Source organism: Nymphalis io, chromosome 19, assembly GCF_905147045.1.
Source record: "Nymphalis io chromosome 19, ilAglIoxx1.1, whole genome shotgun sequence".
Lineage (NCBI taxonomy): Eukaryota > Metazoa > Arthropoda > Insecta > Lepidoptera > Nymphalidae > Nymphalis > Nymphalis io.
Window position 1 is genome coordinate 1365055 of NC_065906.1, and position 13704 is coordinate 1378758.

The window sequence follows — 13704 nt, forward strand, 5'->3', positions numbered from 1 at the left end:
TAGGCCTGGCAAATTGGCCCGATGTTAAGTGGTCAACACCGCTCATAGACATTTGCTTATTACCTTTCCGAGCACGTTAACCGTTAACGCTTTGTTCCTTTATCTACAGACATCTTATGATAAAAACAAAAACTATAAACAGTAATTTCTGAACACACAATACAGTGAACTTATCTTTCTGTTACAACAAAACTATGAAACCAAATGTAATAAATCATCTTTAATTGGAGGTGAAGATTTTGCAATTAAACGTCAAGGAAATTGGTTTGGACTGTTGTTAAATCGGATAGTCGAGGTGGTACAAATATACATGCGTATTAAATATACGCATATCATAATATATTGATAACTACAATACTTGGTGGTAGGCCCATGCGCGAGCCCGTGTTGGTACCACCCATTCATCACATATGTAACCGCCAAACAGCAAGGCTACAATAACTACAAGCACAAGGGACATAACATATTAGTTTCCAAGGTTGGTGGCCCATTAACGATGTTAGTTCCAATATCTATGGGCATTAGTAATTACCATGTGGTCCATTTAGTCCTCTGCCTACCTAATAAAATTAAAAAAAAGATCAAATTAAAACATGACTGTACTGCAGATTGGAAATGGTTTACATACGACGAAATTCAATATCCGTAGAGTTTTCTCGCGTTGTGCTTCACCACGAAGCACTATGAAATCAGAGCCTCAATTAATTCGAGATAAATAATGGATTCGAACCCGCAATCCATTTTTAAACCGACATGTAAAATTCAGCCATTGCGAATCCAAAACACATTTTATTCCTCGAAATATGACGACGAGTCAAAAGTTTGATAAATCAGACCTACAAACAAATTAAGACTTCCAATAATAGTTAAAACTAATAACCGTCCGTTCTAATTGGTCTTAGTTTACATGTTTATCAGATTAATTACAGTTTAATCACAGGTTTCCATCAATTAATAACACATTACAAGTGACAGTTATTTTAATCATCGGAAGTCCGCATCGCATCTCACAGTTCACTTCCTATCGCTGTTATTCTCACTGAGGGTTGTCAGTTAATACCTTACAATGAGATATTAATCTATAATAATATTAATAACTATGTTATGATAATTGATAACTATGTTTAAGTGTAGTTTTATCATGCTTCGAACTTTCTTTATTTATTTGAGTTTTTTATTAATGGCAACATTTAATGAATCCATAGAAAACAGTAAAACAATGTGGGGCTTATTGCAATTATTATTTCTATATTATTATTCGAATTAAAAATGTAAATATTCATTTCAATATTTATACATATAATAAACAATCGCAGATTATTGTGACGTCATCGATAGACAAACTCTCAAGCAAAGATATATTAAGTTTAATTGTTTATTTTAATCGTATTTTAAAATTGTATTGTTATTTTGACCTTACAATAAATAAACGATAAAAGTTCGTTACGTACGTTAAAATCGTATAGACAATAGATCAACACCATATTCATTTGATATTATTTTGGTTTTGATCCGACACTCGTAACCTACATCCTTGAATGTTTAATTTCACCACCGAGCACGAGATGAATTATAGACACATGAAAATCCACTGCAAACATTATCGACCCTTCTTGTAATCATAATTTAGTATATAAAACAATATATATCACTCTACGAAATGTATGTATATATATATATATATATATATATATATATATATATATATATATATATATATATATATATATATATACATCACATATGTCATATATATATATATGACATATATACTTTCTATCGACCCTACCGAATAGCTTCCCGTAATCGATATACCAAAGCATGTCGTCAACCATTATCTTACGGAGAAAGTGTTTACGGCTCCATATACAGACGCAGACATAATCCGTTTCCATATTAGTGTATTTAGCGGACGTTAATTTAAGTTCTACGTAGTGCAGTGGTAACTTTCTGCTATGATTTCAGACAAATGTGAACGCGAAAGTAATTATGTATGTTTATTACCTCACCGCAACTGAGCCGGTTATGATGTTCGATTAAAATTTAATTTTATGCAGTTGCAAGAAGCTGTTTTTTTCGTATCTCGATTTTTATTCATATGAAAATATATAGTTTTTGTGCATCTCTTAAATATCGACAATAAAACATAACATAACCTTATTATTTGTTTGACCAACATACGTTAACAAACAAAGAAGTTAATCGTTTAAAAATTATTCGCACTTTTACTAAATCGAGAATTGTGGAAAGTATATTTTAAATTCCGAACGTTTTTTTTTTAAATATACTTTTAAAAGTTAAAAGTGACTTGCAATGTAATTCTAAATTGTTTCAAGTCTGTAATGAAAAATGAAAACAAATAAGATTTCTACATAAAGATTACGATTAAGATGGTGAAGAGATTTTTATCAGTTCTGACTTTAATTTGAGAGATGACGACTGTATTCGAAGTTAAATACTACGATTATTTTGGTCATAAAAATAACATTATATTTATTGACGTGGCTAGAAACCCTATTGTTAACATATGCAATATATGTTTATATTTATTTACAATCCATATATGTAAGTTTCGTAGTTGTAGAACGAGATAAAACTATAAAATCAAATGAAAAAGAGATATCTATACAAGGTTTTATCAAAATCTGTCAATTTTTTTTTACTTATTTTTATTGAATAAATTGGCTTAAGTTAGCATCAGCTACGGAGCCAATGACTTAAGCTCACAGGGGTGTACCACAAGGCACACGAGAACTAAGACGCCTGTAATAACACAGGCTCACTCGTTATCATCGCAAACCGAGTCATAGCAGTGGATTTTAATTTTTGATGGTATAATCACTGATGAGTGTAACCACTTAACAGTAAGCCCTACTTAGACCAGTTTGTACAAAACCCTACCACCGAGTAAAATAAGTTATCCAACATCAAGTTTCGTAAAAATAGGTATTTTATGTTTTGCTGTTTTATGTGGTTTAGGCGAGCAAGTAGGTCACTTGATGGTGGGAACCAAGAGCTAAGTGAGCACTGCCACCCATAGACATTTGCACATGAAGAAATATTAACCATCTCCAAACATTGGAACAACGATGTTATGTCCCTTGTGCCTGCAGTTATACTCACTCACCCTTCAAACCGTAACGCAGTGGGTGATATCCAGACAGACTTGCACAAAGCCCTACCAGGTAGACTAGAGAAGAAGTTTTATTTAAAAGAATATTATTTAGTACGTAGTGTACTAAAAGATATTCGTTTCATTGTATTGTCATTAGCAAAAGTGTTTACAAAATTCCCCCTTAATCGGTTATTTGGAACTGGTTTTGGAACTGGCATTGACTCAGACATACTAACAGGTGAAGTTTAATAAAAGCTATTAAAATGTCTAGGACCTAATGTTATAGTAATTATCATAATATGCAAACTAACTATATAAGTAATTTGACATTAACACACGCTTTTAATTCACTCGTTATCAGCTTTATATATTTCATCTTCTTTAATGTTCTGATAAATAAACATTTAAAATGAATATAAAATAAAATTTAAATAACGAACGTGTTGAAAACGTCATGAAATACATTTTCTGTCATTGATATATATTGTAGATATGAGGTGCTTTGACGCATAGGGAATCATCGGAAGATACCTGGATCCTAAGGAACCTAACCATGTGCGATTCCTACTAACTAAAACCTCTGCATAGACCATTCCTGACAAGAGAGCCTGGTTCAATTTCACTGCTCCTCCCGTGCCGTGCTTTGTTTGTCTCAGCTGAACTCTCGGGGGAAAATAAAATGATCCGGTTGATGACGAGACATAAGTTTTACGATAAATGAGGATATTTGACATGTACATCCATCGACCGAGGTAATAAGTAGCCAACCAGTGCATTGGTTGGAAACTAATCCACGTTAAAAGCATTCCCAATTATTCTCTCAACGACGAACAAACGAATAATGATGTTCAAAGCTTTGACTTCACATAAAGTAAAAGTAAAGTAAAGTAACAGCCTGTGAATGTCTCACTGCTGGGCTAAAGCCTCCTCTCCCTTTTTTTGAGGAGAAGGTATGGAGCATATTCCACCACGCTGCTCCAATGCGGGTTGGTGGAATAAACATGTGGCAGAATTTCAGTGAAATTAGACACATGCAGGTTTCCTCACAATGTTTCCCTTCACTGTATAGCACGAGATGAATTATAATCACTAATTAAGCCCATAACAATTCAGTGATGCTTGCCCTGGTTTGAACCCACGATTATCGGTTAAGATTCACACATTATTACCACTGGGCCATCTCAGCTTATACACGATACATAACCCCTTATATTCTAAGACTTACATAATTATTGTCAGTGCTAGATACGACTACTCAGGTAATCATCAAGCAATGATGAAGAATGAGGCGTGATGATCAGATACAATTTTGATACATTCAAATCTAATGTTTTGTCTATAACGTCTTAACTGCTGAACCGATTTTTATCACAATATGGTAAATATATAGTTTGAGCCGTGGAGAAGTAAATAAGCTGTCAAAAAGGTAAAATTTAAACGACTGAATGTAAAGTAAAGAAAGTCGCAAGGTATGGATTATTATGATAAAAAATATTAAGTATATTAAGTGCATCAAGTTTTAGCACAAATAAAACGGAATCTTAATAAATTACATACCTTACAAGACTTTCTACCATCAAATATCTCTTAAAAAAACAAAACTGCAACATATAAATATAAAAATAGCAAAAAAAGGTCCTATTACGCTGCAAGCGTACTATCAAATCGTAATCATGTCATTCCGTGAATCAAATAAACTATAATAAATTTACGAAGATGTACATCGCTGACTAAAACTTATGACTATACATTGACATACATCTAATTCTTCAATGTATGCCGTGCATTGCGGGAGAAGTGCAAGATTAATTTTATATAAGTGATCTCGGTAAGCAGAACCTATCACTGAATGGAAAGGCGCGTTGTTCATTTCACCAAGTATAAAACGCTCGTGGGGAACGGAAACTGCATCAGTCAATACTAAGAAGCCAACACAACCTAATTCCATCAACATGATCGCATTCGTAAGTTATTTCTTTACATTTTTAACCTATTACGCAATTCAAGCCATAGGAAGTAATTTGAAATATTTTTGACATAAATTATCACAGATAAAAAATAGTTGTATTACCGTCTAAGTACTTTATAAGTGCTATAAATTTTTACTCCAATTGTATGTTTCTAAATAATTGTTCACTCCTTAAATTAATTAATTCAGAATAAATTATATTTACAGTATTTTAAATGTGTAAATTATATCAGTAACTATAAAAAACTAATTTTATATTTAATTACTAAGCCATAATGTAGAGTGCGATAAAAATTGCGTTTTGAAACCAATTTAAACTTTAATGAATATTATTTTAAATGTATATATGTATATATATATATCAAAAATATTTTATTTATTTTAGATCTTTGCTCAAGATTAGAAGTAGATTAAAAAAATTAACTTCCTCGATTAGGAACGAGTGTGTTATAAAAGCAATTACTTTGTTCTATTGTCTAGATTAAAAACAACGTTTATATCTAGGCGAGGTCCGTGTTACGTAAAAAGATAGATCGCTCGGTGAAAGGTTTGATTCTACTTCCTCGCTCCTCTTGATAATAGCTCTATTGAGGGCATTCATTTCGCGAATTATGTTCTATAATAGAATTATATTTAATTGGTGGTAACGCGTCAGTTAAACTTTCATTAAAATAATTTGTAAGATTAAGTCTTCATTGTTATCGTAGTTTAGACGCTTATTTATACTTGGTCAAATTTTAAACGCGTGTCGTGTCTGCGTCGATAAAAATGAATTGTATATTTCCCAAAATCAATTTTGACAGTGCATTTTGTTTGATTATCATTTTGTTTTGTGGACCATTAAAAAAAATTTTTAAAAAAATCAGTAGATAATTTGATAGTTGATAAATTATTTATATATACGTTTTAAATGTCAAAATTAATGATTGAATTCAGGATGTAACATATTATACTTAACAATTACGATTCAATCAATCAAATTGATCGTAATGTATTGATGAAAACCAATTTATGATATAATAAAATTAATATATTTTTTTCTTTAATTTATATAATTAAGACAATAATGATATAAAAGAACCGTTATTCAAAAATCAAAACATACTTCATTAAGGCTCTTTAATCTTTTGGATCCGCATTTTAAAAGTTTTAATTAGATTAAAATATACCACCGATTTGGAAGGTAGTTGACGATTTACCAGTTGACAAGAAATAGATAGATATTCTTCACCAACTAAATCATATGGTACGTTAATTAAATACAAAATCTTTATAATATTATATCCTATATGAAAATTAACTAAAAATATAATATTATATATGTAGCTTCCATATTTCTTTAATTCATATTAAATTTTAGTACGTGTAAGTGAGTCAAAGTGAAAGAGATAGTTTGTATTATAGAAAACGATATTATAAGATATCAATGACAATTTCTTAAGTTCCTACGTCAATTATTCATTTAATTATGATGTATTTTTGTGCTGTTCGGTAATGTTTTGTGTTCTTTTTCCAGAGAACAACAGTCCTCATCGTCTTGATCGCGTATTCAAGTGCGCGACCCTCCGATGAATGGGAGCCCGAAGGTCACTCCCACTCGGAGCACACCAAGCCGTACCACGTGACCGTGGTGAAGAAGATAGGGGTTCCAGTACCTCACCCGGTCGCGGTGTCCGTGCCCCAATACGTTAAAATACCCATCCCCCAGCCTTACCCCGTGCACGTTACAGTTGAACAACCGATTCACGTCCCAGTGTACAAGGTGAGCTATGCGTATATACTGCACCAAGTAATACATAACACAACAACTTCAAAGTCAAATCAGATTAAATAAATACCTACGAGAACTTTAATTTTAATGAAAACTGAAAATTTGTTCGTCTATTCGAAATATCGTTGTGGAAACACACTATTGATTTATAAATACTTTCATATATTTCAATTAGGCAAAGATATTTTAATATCAAATAATCATATCATTAAGTCTTCCTTTATCTTTTCCCAATTCTTTTGTTCGTTTTAATTCCTCGGCATCACGATCTGAATTTTCAGAAACGTACATTGTTCGCAATACAATACAAATGCCAATTGACAAAACACATAAACCATTCAAATTGTAATTATAATCCCATTAAACGAATTGTCAACAATGTCGCGACGTCAATAAAACCATTACTTTTCTCTTATTCAACGATTATTTTCACCGGTCGTGGGAGCTATTATATCATGTCTATTGTGTTTTTGCGATAGACTAGTGTATTGGCACCATTTACGTTATTATGTAAAGATGAAAGTCAGTTTTGAGTTACTGGACCGTGAGCGGGTTTAAAAAAATTGCTGCAAAATGAACCAAGATTTCAAATTTATCATTTCAAGATTAGCAATTCGGATTTACGTGTTAGATAATTAATGTAGTTTTGCTTTTTGTTTTTTTTTTTAATATAGTTCTGATAGATTGAAGGAAGAAAATCTATATAAAAAAAAAAACTACAATTTGATATCGAGGATTGAAGGAACAAATTTAGAAACAAAAAAAATAATTAATTCTATGTTGTATTTTAGGTCGTCCATCAAGTGGTAGAGAAGCCTGTTCCTTACACCGTCGAGAAGCCTGTACCCTATGAAGTCGAGAAGCCTTACCCCGTTGAAGTAGAAAAGAAAGTCGAGGTGCCCATTCCTAAGCCCTACCCAGTACACGTACCTGTCTACAAACACATCTACCACCACAAGGGAGGCAAACACTAAACGCGAGCCATAGCTTACCCTGTAAGCTTCGCTAACTAGTTTGAGCCAGTACGAACTGGCCTGAACCAGTTATATCTATAAGCGGTTCAACTGTAAATATACTTAATCTAGTTTCGGTGGTATACCGCCTCGTTATTCAAATGTGATATTTATTTGTGTGCAAATAATTATGTTCTGTTGTTTGTTGTTCGCATCGTTGTTGACTATTGTGTAATTATTGTTGTTTTTTTTTAGTTTTAAATATATGACAAATTTATAAGATTTTATTGTTTTAATATTCTAACATTTACTAATATGTATGTATGTATGAATGTAAAAATAATTAATTTATACCGGTTTCCAATGAACTCGAAGCAATTCAATTTACAGGACACCTTTTTTAAAAGGTTATATTTTCACTTCAAAGGTTAGATTGTTGCAATTTAAATAGAAACAGCTGTTAACGATATTAAACGGTCATTCGTTGTTTATTTCAAAACAACATTTAAATAGCGACCGTACTTGAGACATGATTCATATTTGACATTTCTGTATGTAAGTTTGTTAGAGAATATTCGTTTATTTATCGAATGTTATTCGTTTATTTATTAAACGGAAAGCTAACGAGACAAACAATTTTCATTCTGTATTTTCAATGTACTGTAACATTGATCAATTAAAAACAATACAATGTACATACACGCACAAATAACTTCTTTGCTCTACGCCTAAGCCTATAATAATAAAAAAAAATGTACTTTATTTAAATATGAAACATATTTCAAAACACGAATAATAAAAATGAAATGGATTTAAAAAGGGGTTCAGTAAAAAAAAAAAATTGTATTTTATTGTATTTGGCTACGAAATATTAAATTAACTTCATTAAAATTAACTATAAAATTATTATAGCGGAATTGTATATGTTAGTCTTAATTAGTTTTATATTTAAAATTTAGTTAAAACGTATTAGCTCTTGGGAACGACCAAAATAATTCTATATGTTAAAATCCGTTAAAAAAATGTATAAAGAACTTGAACGTAATAAATATAATTAATGTAGTTGGCTCGACCAATTACAACGTCGGAAGGAACTTGTGAATTTTAAAATACCTTTTTTTTTTACATTTATTAAAGTTTATAACAGGTAGGCGGACTAGCAAATGTGCCACCTGATAATAAGTGGTCACCACCCCTTGTAGATGACCTGTATGCCTACACTTACACTAGCTCAGTCAACCTTCAAACACATAGATACCACGTATTGCTGTTTGGTATGTGATGACTGCATCTTTCCTACCCGGGCGAGCGACCACCAAATCCCCGGAAAGCACGTAAATCTCCTGCACCTGAACTGTTTCCAGTCGTATCGGGCTTGTCTTCCGATCGGATTAAGTGTGAGGGAACTATTATCCTCACATAAAGTTATTTCTTACATCCGTATATTTTATTTTATTCATAAAATTACAAAACAGATTCGTATGAATTTTCTCGTGCACAATTTTCTTCGTATACCCACTTAATATACTTAGTAAATACTTAGTAAACAATTTTGGATATTAATATTAATTATACGTTATATTTGAACTAATCGATGACATGGTGACCATCCATTAACAACGAATAGTAAAGTAGACTCACACTATGAAATCAAATAATAATCCTCTTGTTCTTGGTCTCTGCTAATCGTGCACAAGTAAAGCCGCATACAGCATAAAGTTCTCATTAAAACATAACCTCCTTGCAGAATCGGATCGAGATACTTGTACGTTAGATAAGTATGCGGTCCGGCCACTTTCACTGCAACGGTCAAGGCTCGGGTCGACGATCTCGGATGCGATTTATATCTTATATAATACATTATTTTAACGCATTACCTTCGATATTATAAAGCATTCATTAAAATATATATAATATTTGCACCTGTTTATATAAACCAATTGTCATGGGACGGTATATAATCTGTGCCATATAGAAGCGCGTTAGTAAGTGTATAGAATAAAAACCTACTCTAGTATTCATATATGTGTATACCCTCCTGTCTTTGACTGCCTCGTTGGTCTAGTGGCTTGTTATAAGGCCGCAGACCCGGTGATCCTGGGTTCAATTCCCAGGTCGGGCCAATAAAAAGTTATTGGGTTTTTCTGTCAGAAAATTCTTAGTAGCAGCCCGGAGTCTGGAAGTTGGAAGTGTGTACAATCCCGTGCCTCGGAAAGCACGTAAAGCCTTTGGTCCTGCGCCTGAACTTTTTCCGGTCGTGTCGGATTGCCCTTCCATCGGATTATGAGAGTTAGGGAATAGAGAGTGCATCTGTGTTTGCGCACACACTTGTGCACTATAATATCTCCTGCGTAGTTGGCTAATCTCTCTTGGGATTGGCCGCCGTGGCCGAAATCGGTCTGGAGGACATTATTATTATTATGTGTATATCAGACTAATCAACACCGACGACTATTAATCTGAAAATATTTACGTACAAAATGAAATATAGAAACATTAATTAAGATATTATAACTTATGTACATTTTCATTAATCATTTTTCAATAATTAACGGGACACTAATTACTGCAATATTCATTTACAACATTTAAATTTATTATACCTCGCGCTATAATATAAGACATATAACAATTTTAATATCGCAATAGACATGAAAAGTTGGAAAGCTTACAACTACGAAAATCATTTTAAATAATCTTATTTATTTTTTTATTATTATTTATACTTCAAACCAAAACACAACGGAAATACTTGGTATCGCTGTTTGACGGTAGAATATCTTATCAGTGGGTGGTACCTATCAAGATGGGCTTGCAAGAAGTCCTCCCACAAAGTAAGTGTGTAAGATAAAAGCCCATATACATTGGCATCACCAATGCACCACCAACCTTGGGAGCTAAGATGTTACGTCGTTTGTAAATTGGTAATGAGGATATTCAGTATATTTTATCATTTTTTTTAATAAAGTGTAGTTAAACAATATTGTTTAAATAACATCATTAGTTAAAATAAACCGCAAGGATCGTACATATATATCTCTCATTTTATTAAGGCTTCAAGTTTTATGCTTTAAAATTATTTAAATATCAAACTAACCTTTAAAACTTAAGGAATAGATCTCATTATTGCAAGTTGGCATCATATTAATTATGATTTTATTGATCTCAACTCTATTATGATCCTCTCAGAGGGGGGTTAAATTGAAATTGCAATTTTATGCCATGTAGAGTCGAAGACCCTAAGGCTTCGAGTACACGGCGCCGCAACACGTACGCCGGGACGTAACTTAGTGAATAAATACGCGTGCGGGCCGCGTGCTGTCGTGAGACTTCATACACTTTTGTATATATTCCAAATATTTTTCTTAGTAATATTTTAACGTTTCACTAATAACGGGAAATTCGGGATACATATATAATATCCTTGTCTTCCCAGGGCTTACATTTATCACTTTCTACGTTCGTCACTTCGTTCTTGCTATTGTTTGTAGGAGACTTTTTTTCAGACAACATTAACATCAAGAACATTATGAGTTATTGTTTAAAAAAATACATTTGCTTCTAGTTATTGTCAATGGGTCATTCGCAATACAAACGTCACTAGTGCGATTTTAACATGTATTCGATCCGGCGCCGCGCGCCGGTGCGGCTGTGATTGCCATATACACGAAGCCTAAACTTTCTGTAAAAACATTTGAAAATTAGTCTTGAAAAATAAAACGACAAGTATTTACCATTATGTTTCTTTGCAAATAAAATATTGTAATTTTAGTCAAAGTTTGATCCATTATATTCTCGTTTTGAATAATATTAAAATATTTTTTTTCCAGAAAATACTCGGCACGCAATCTCAGAGAATGGCCGCTTGTGCAGGAGATAGCTACTATGGCAAATGTGTGTGCATTCTCTATTTTGTCACTCTTATAGTCCAGTGGGATATCAATCTACCGATCAGTGAGAGATAAGGTGCAGAATTATTAACGTCTCTTCGTGATTTCCAGAATTTATAATATAGCCTTCAACAATCCTGGCATTATGAGTTTAAATTATTGCCAACATTGTAAATAAATTAATGTTTGCTTGCTTAGTAGTAACCTTTGCTAACTGCACAACGATAAAAATTACCGTTAAATACTTCGACTCGCTATATTATTTTATGAACATAAATGGTTTATCATTTCTATTTTTACGAATTACAATATTGGTTACAATAATGTTTGTGCCTAATTGTAAGGTGTGCATGTAAATAACAGATCATATATCCCACTGCTAGACAAAGGTCGCTTTTTTTTAATAAGGCAGGAAGGTTAATCTCTCGTATGCCTTCTCTATTATACGTGACATTGGCAGAATATTTTGCGCTCAAGTAACGTAGACACATGCCGTGTGAAGAAAAAAAGGAAAGAGTGGAAACTCATTAAACAAAGAATTGAATAGAAAATAAAAGCGAGAATTATTGAACGTTTTCCATCGAGTTTATTTAACACAAAGATTTAATGTCGTCCGATAATTGTAAACACAGTTCGTTTATAATAAATCTTATATAGTCGTTCATAAAAATCTAGCGAAATTGTAAACTGACGAAGAGGGATAAAACTTCTCAATCAAAACTTCTCAAGAGGGATGGAGACTTATGCAGCAGTGTAATAATCTTGTGTTTTTATATACTTAATATGACGCAATTATAAATGTCAATTTGTAATCTTTTTTTTATTTTTTATTTTTATAGAATGGGAAGGCGGACGAGCATATTGACCATCTAATGGTAAGTGGGCACCAACGCCCATACACATTACATTGTAAGGAATGTCAACCATCGCTTACATCACCAATGCGCTACCAACCTTGGGAACTAAGATGTTATGTCCCTTGTGCCTGTAATTACACTGACTCACTCACCCTTCAAACCGGAACACAACAATATCAAGTACTGCTATTTTGCGGTAGAATATCTGATGAATGGGTTGTACCTACCCAAACGAGCTTGCACAAAACTCCACCACCAGTGACAATGCACAAAGCGCTATCATATTGATTTACAAATACTAAAAGATGTTAAGTCCGCCTCGTGTACCGTGTATTTGTTTGTGTTCAATAAATGCGTTGGTAATTATAATGAAACATGCGAATGATTGCCTATACATCTAGACTAATCAATAATAATGCGGCGCTGTCTGTCGAGGTTCCAGACATCAGGTGGAACTTAATGGTAGAAAGTCCAACTTGCTATTGGAAAGTTACTTGTTTAATGTGATGATGAAAGATTTATTAGTCTTTCTAGTTACAGTTACTTCAAATATATGAAGATTACGATTACGACGCCATTTCCAAGGGAGTCTTTCAATCTGTGCAAGAAACATAGTGCACAAACACGAGTGCACTTCCCTTGGTCTTATAATCGAATAGAAGTGATTTTTTTTTATAGAATTGGAAGGCGGACGAGCAATGGGTCACCTGATGGTAAGTGGTTACCAAACGGCCTTAGACATTGGCATTGTAAGAAACGTCAACCATCGCTTACATAGCCAATGCGCCACAAACCTTGGGAACCAAGATTTTATGTTCCTTGTGCCTGTAATTATACTGGCTCACTCACCCTCCAAACCGGAACACAACAACATCAAGTATTGCTGTTTTGCGATAAAATATCTGATGAGTGGGTGGTACCTACCCAGACGCGCTTACACAAAGCCCTACCACCAGTAAATACCACCAATAAATACGTCACAGCCGACATTTAAGCCCAAAAAACAACAGGTTTACGTGCTTTCCTAGGCTCAGGAATATAAATACTGCCTGCTCTCAGACTCTGGGCTGCTACTGATAATTTCTTGCCTAAAAAAACCCTGCCCTAATCCAACAAGGCCGTTAAAAATCTAAATATAAATATTTAGCA

The 13704-nt window shown here is 33.1% G+C and overlaps 1 protein-coding gene across 1 annotated transcript; it reads left to right on the forward strand.

Moving 5' to 3' along the window:
* Nucleotides 1-5044: 5044 nt before the first annotated feature.
* Nucleotides 5045-7901, forward strand: LOC126775907 (uncharacterized). The gene is made up of 3 exons (XM_050498073.1): nucleotides 5045-5079; nucleotides 6601-6846; nucleotides 7647-7901. Exons 1-3 carry the CDS (start codon nucleotides 5068-5070, stop codon nucleotides 7827-7829), a joined length of 441 nt encoding a protein of 146 aa, XP_050354030.1. The 5' UTR covers nucleotides 5045-5067; the 3' UTR covers nucleotides 7830-7901.
* The last annotated feature ends 5803 nt before the right edge of the window (nucleotides 7902-13704 follow it).

What these genes read in the sequence shown, in the direction of transcription:
- LOC126775907 (XM_050498073.1), top strand. An exon ending in TTCACGTCCCAGTGTACAAG is followed by an intron (nt 6,847 to 7,646) that starts GTGAGCTATGCG and finishes GTTGTATTTTAG; the next exon opens with GTCGTCCATCAAGTGGTAGA.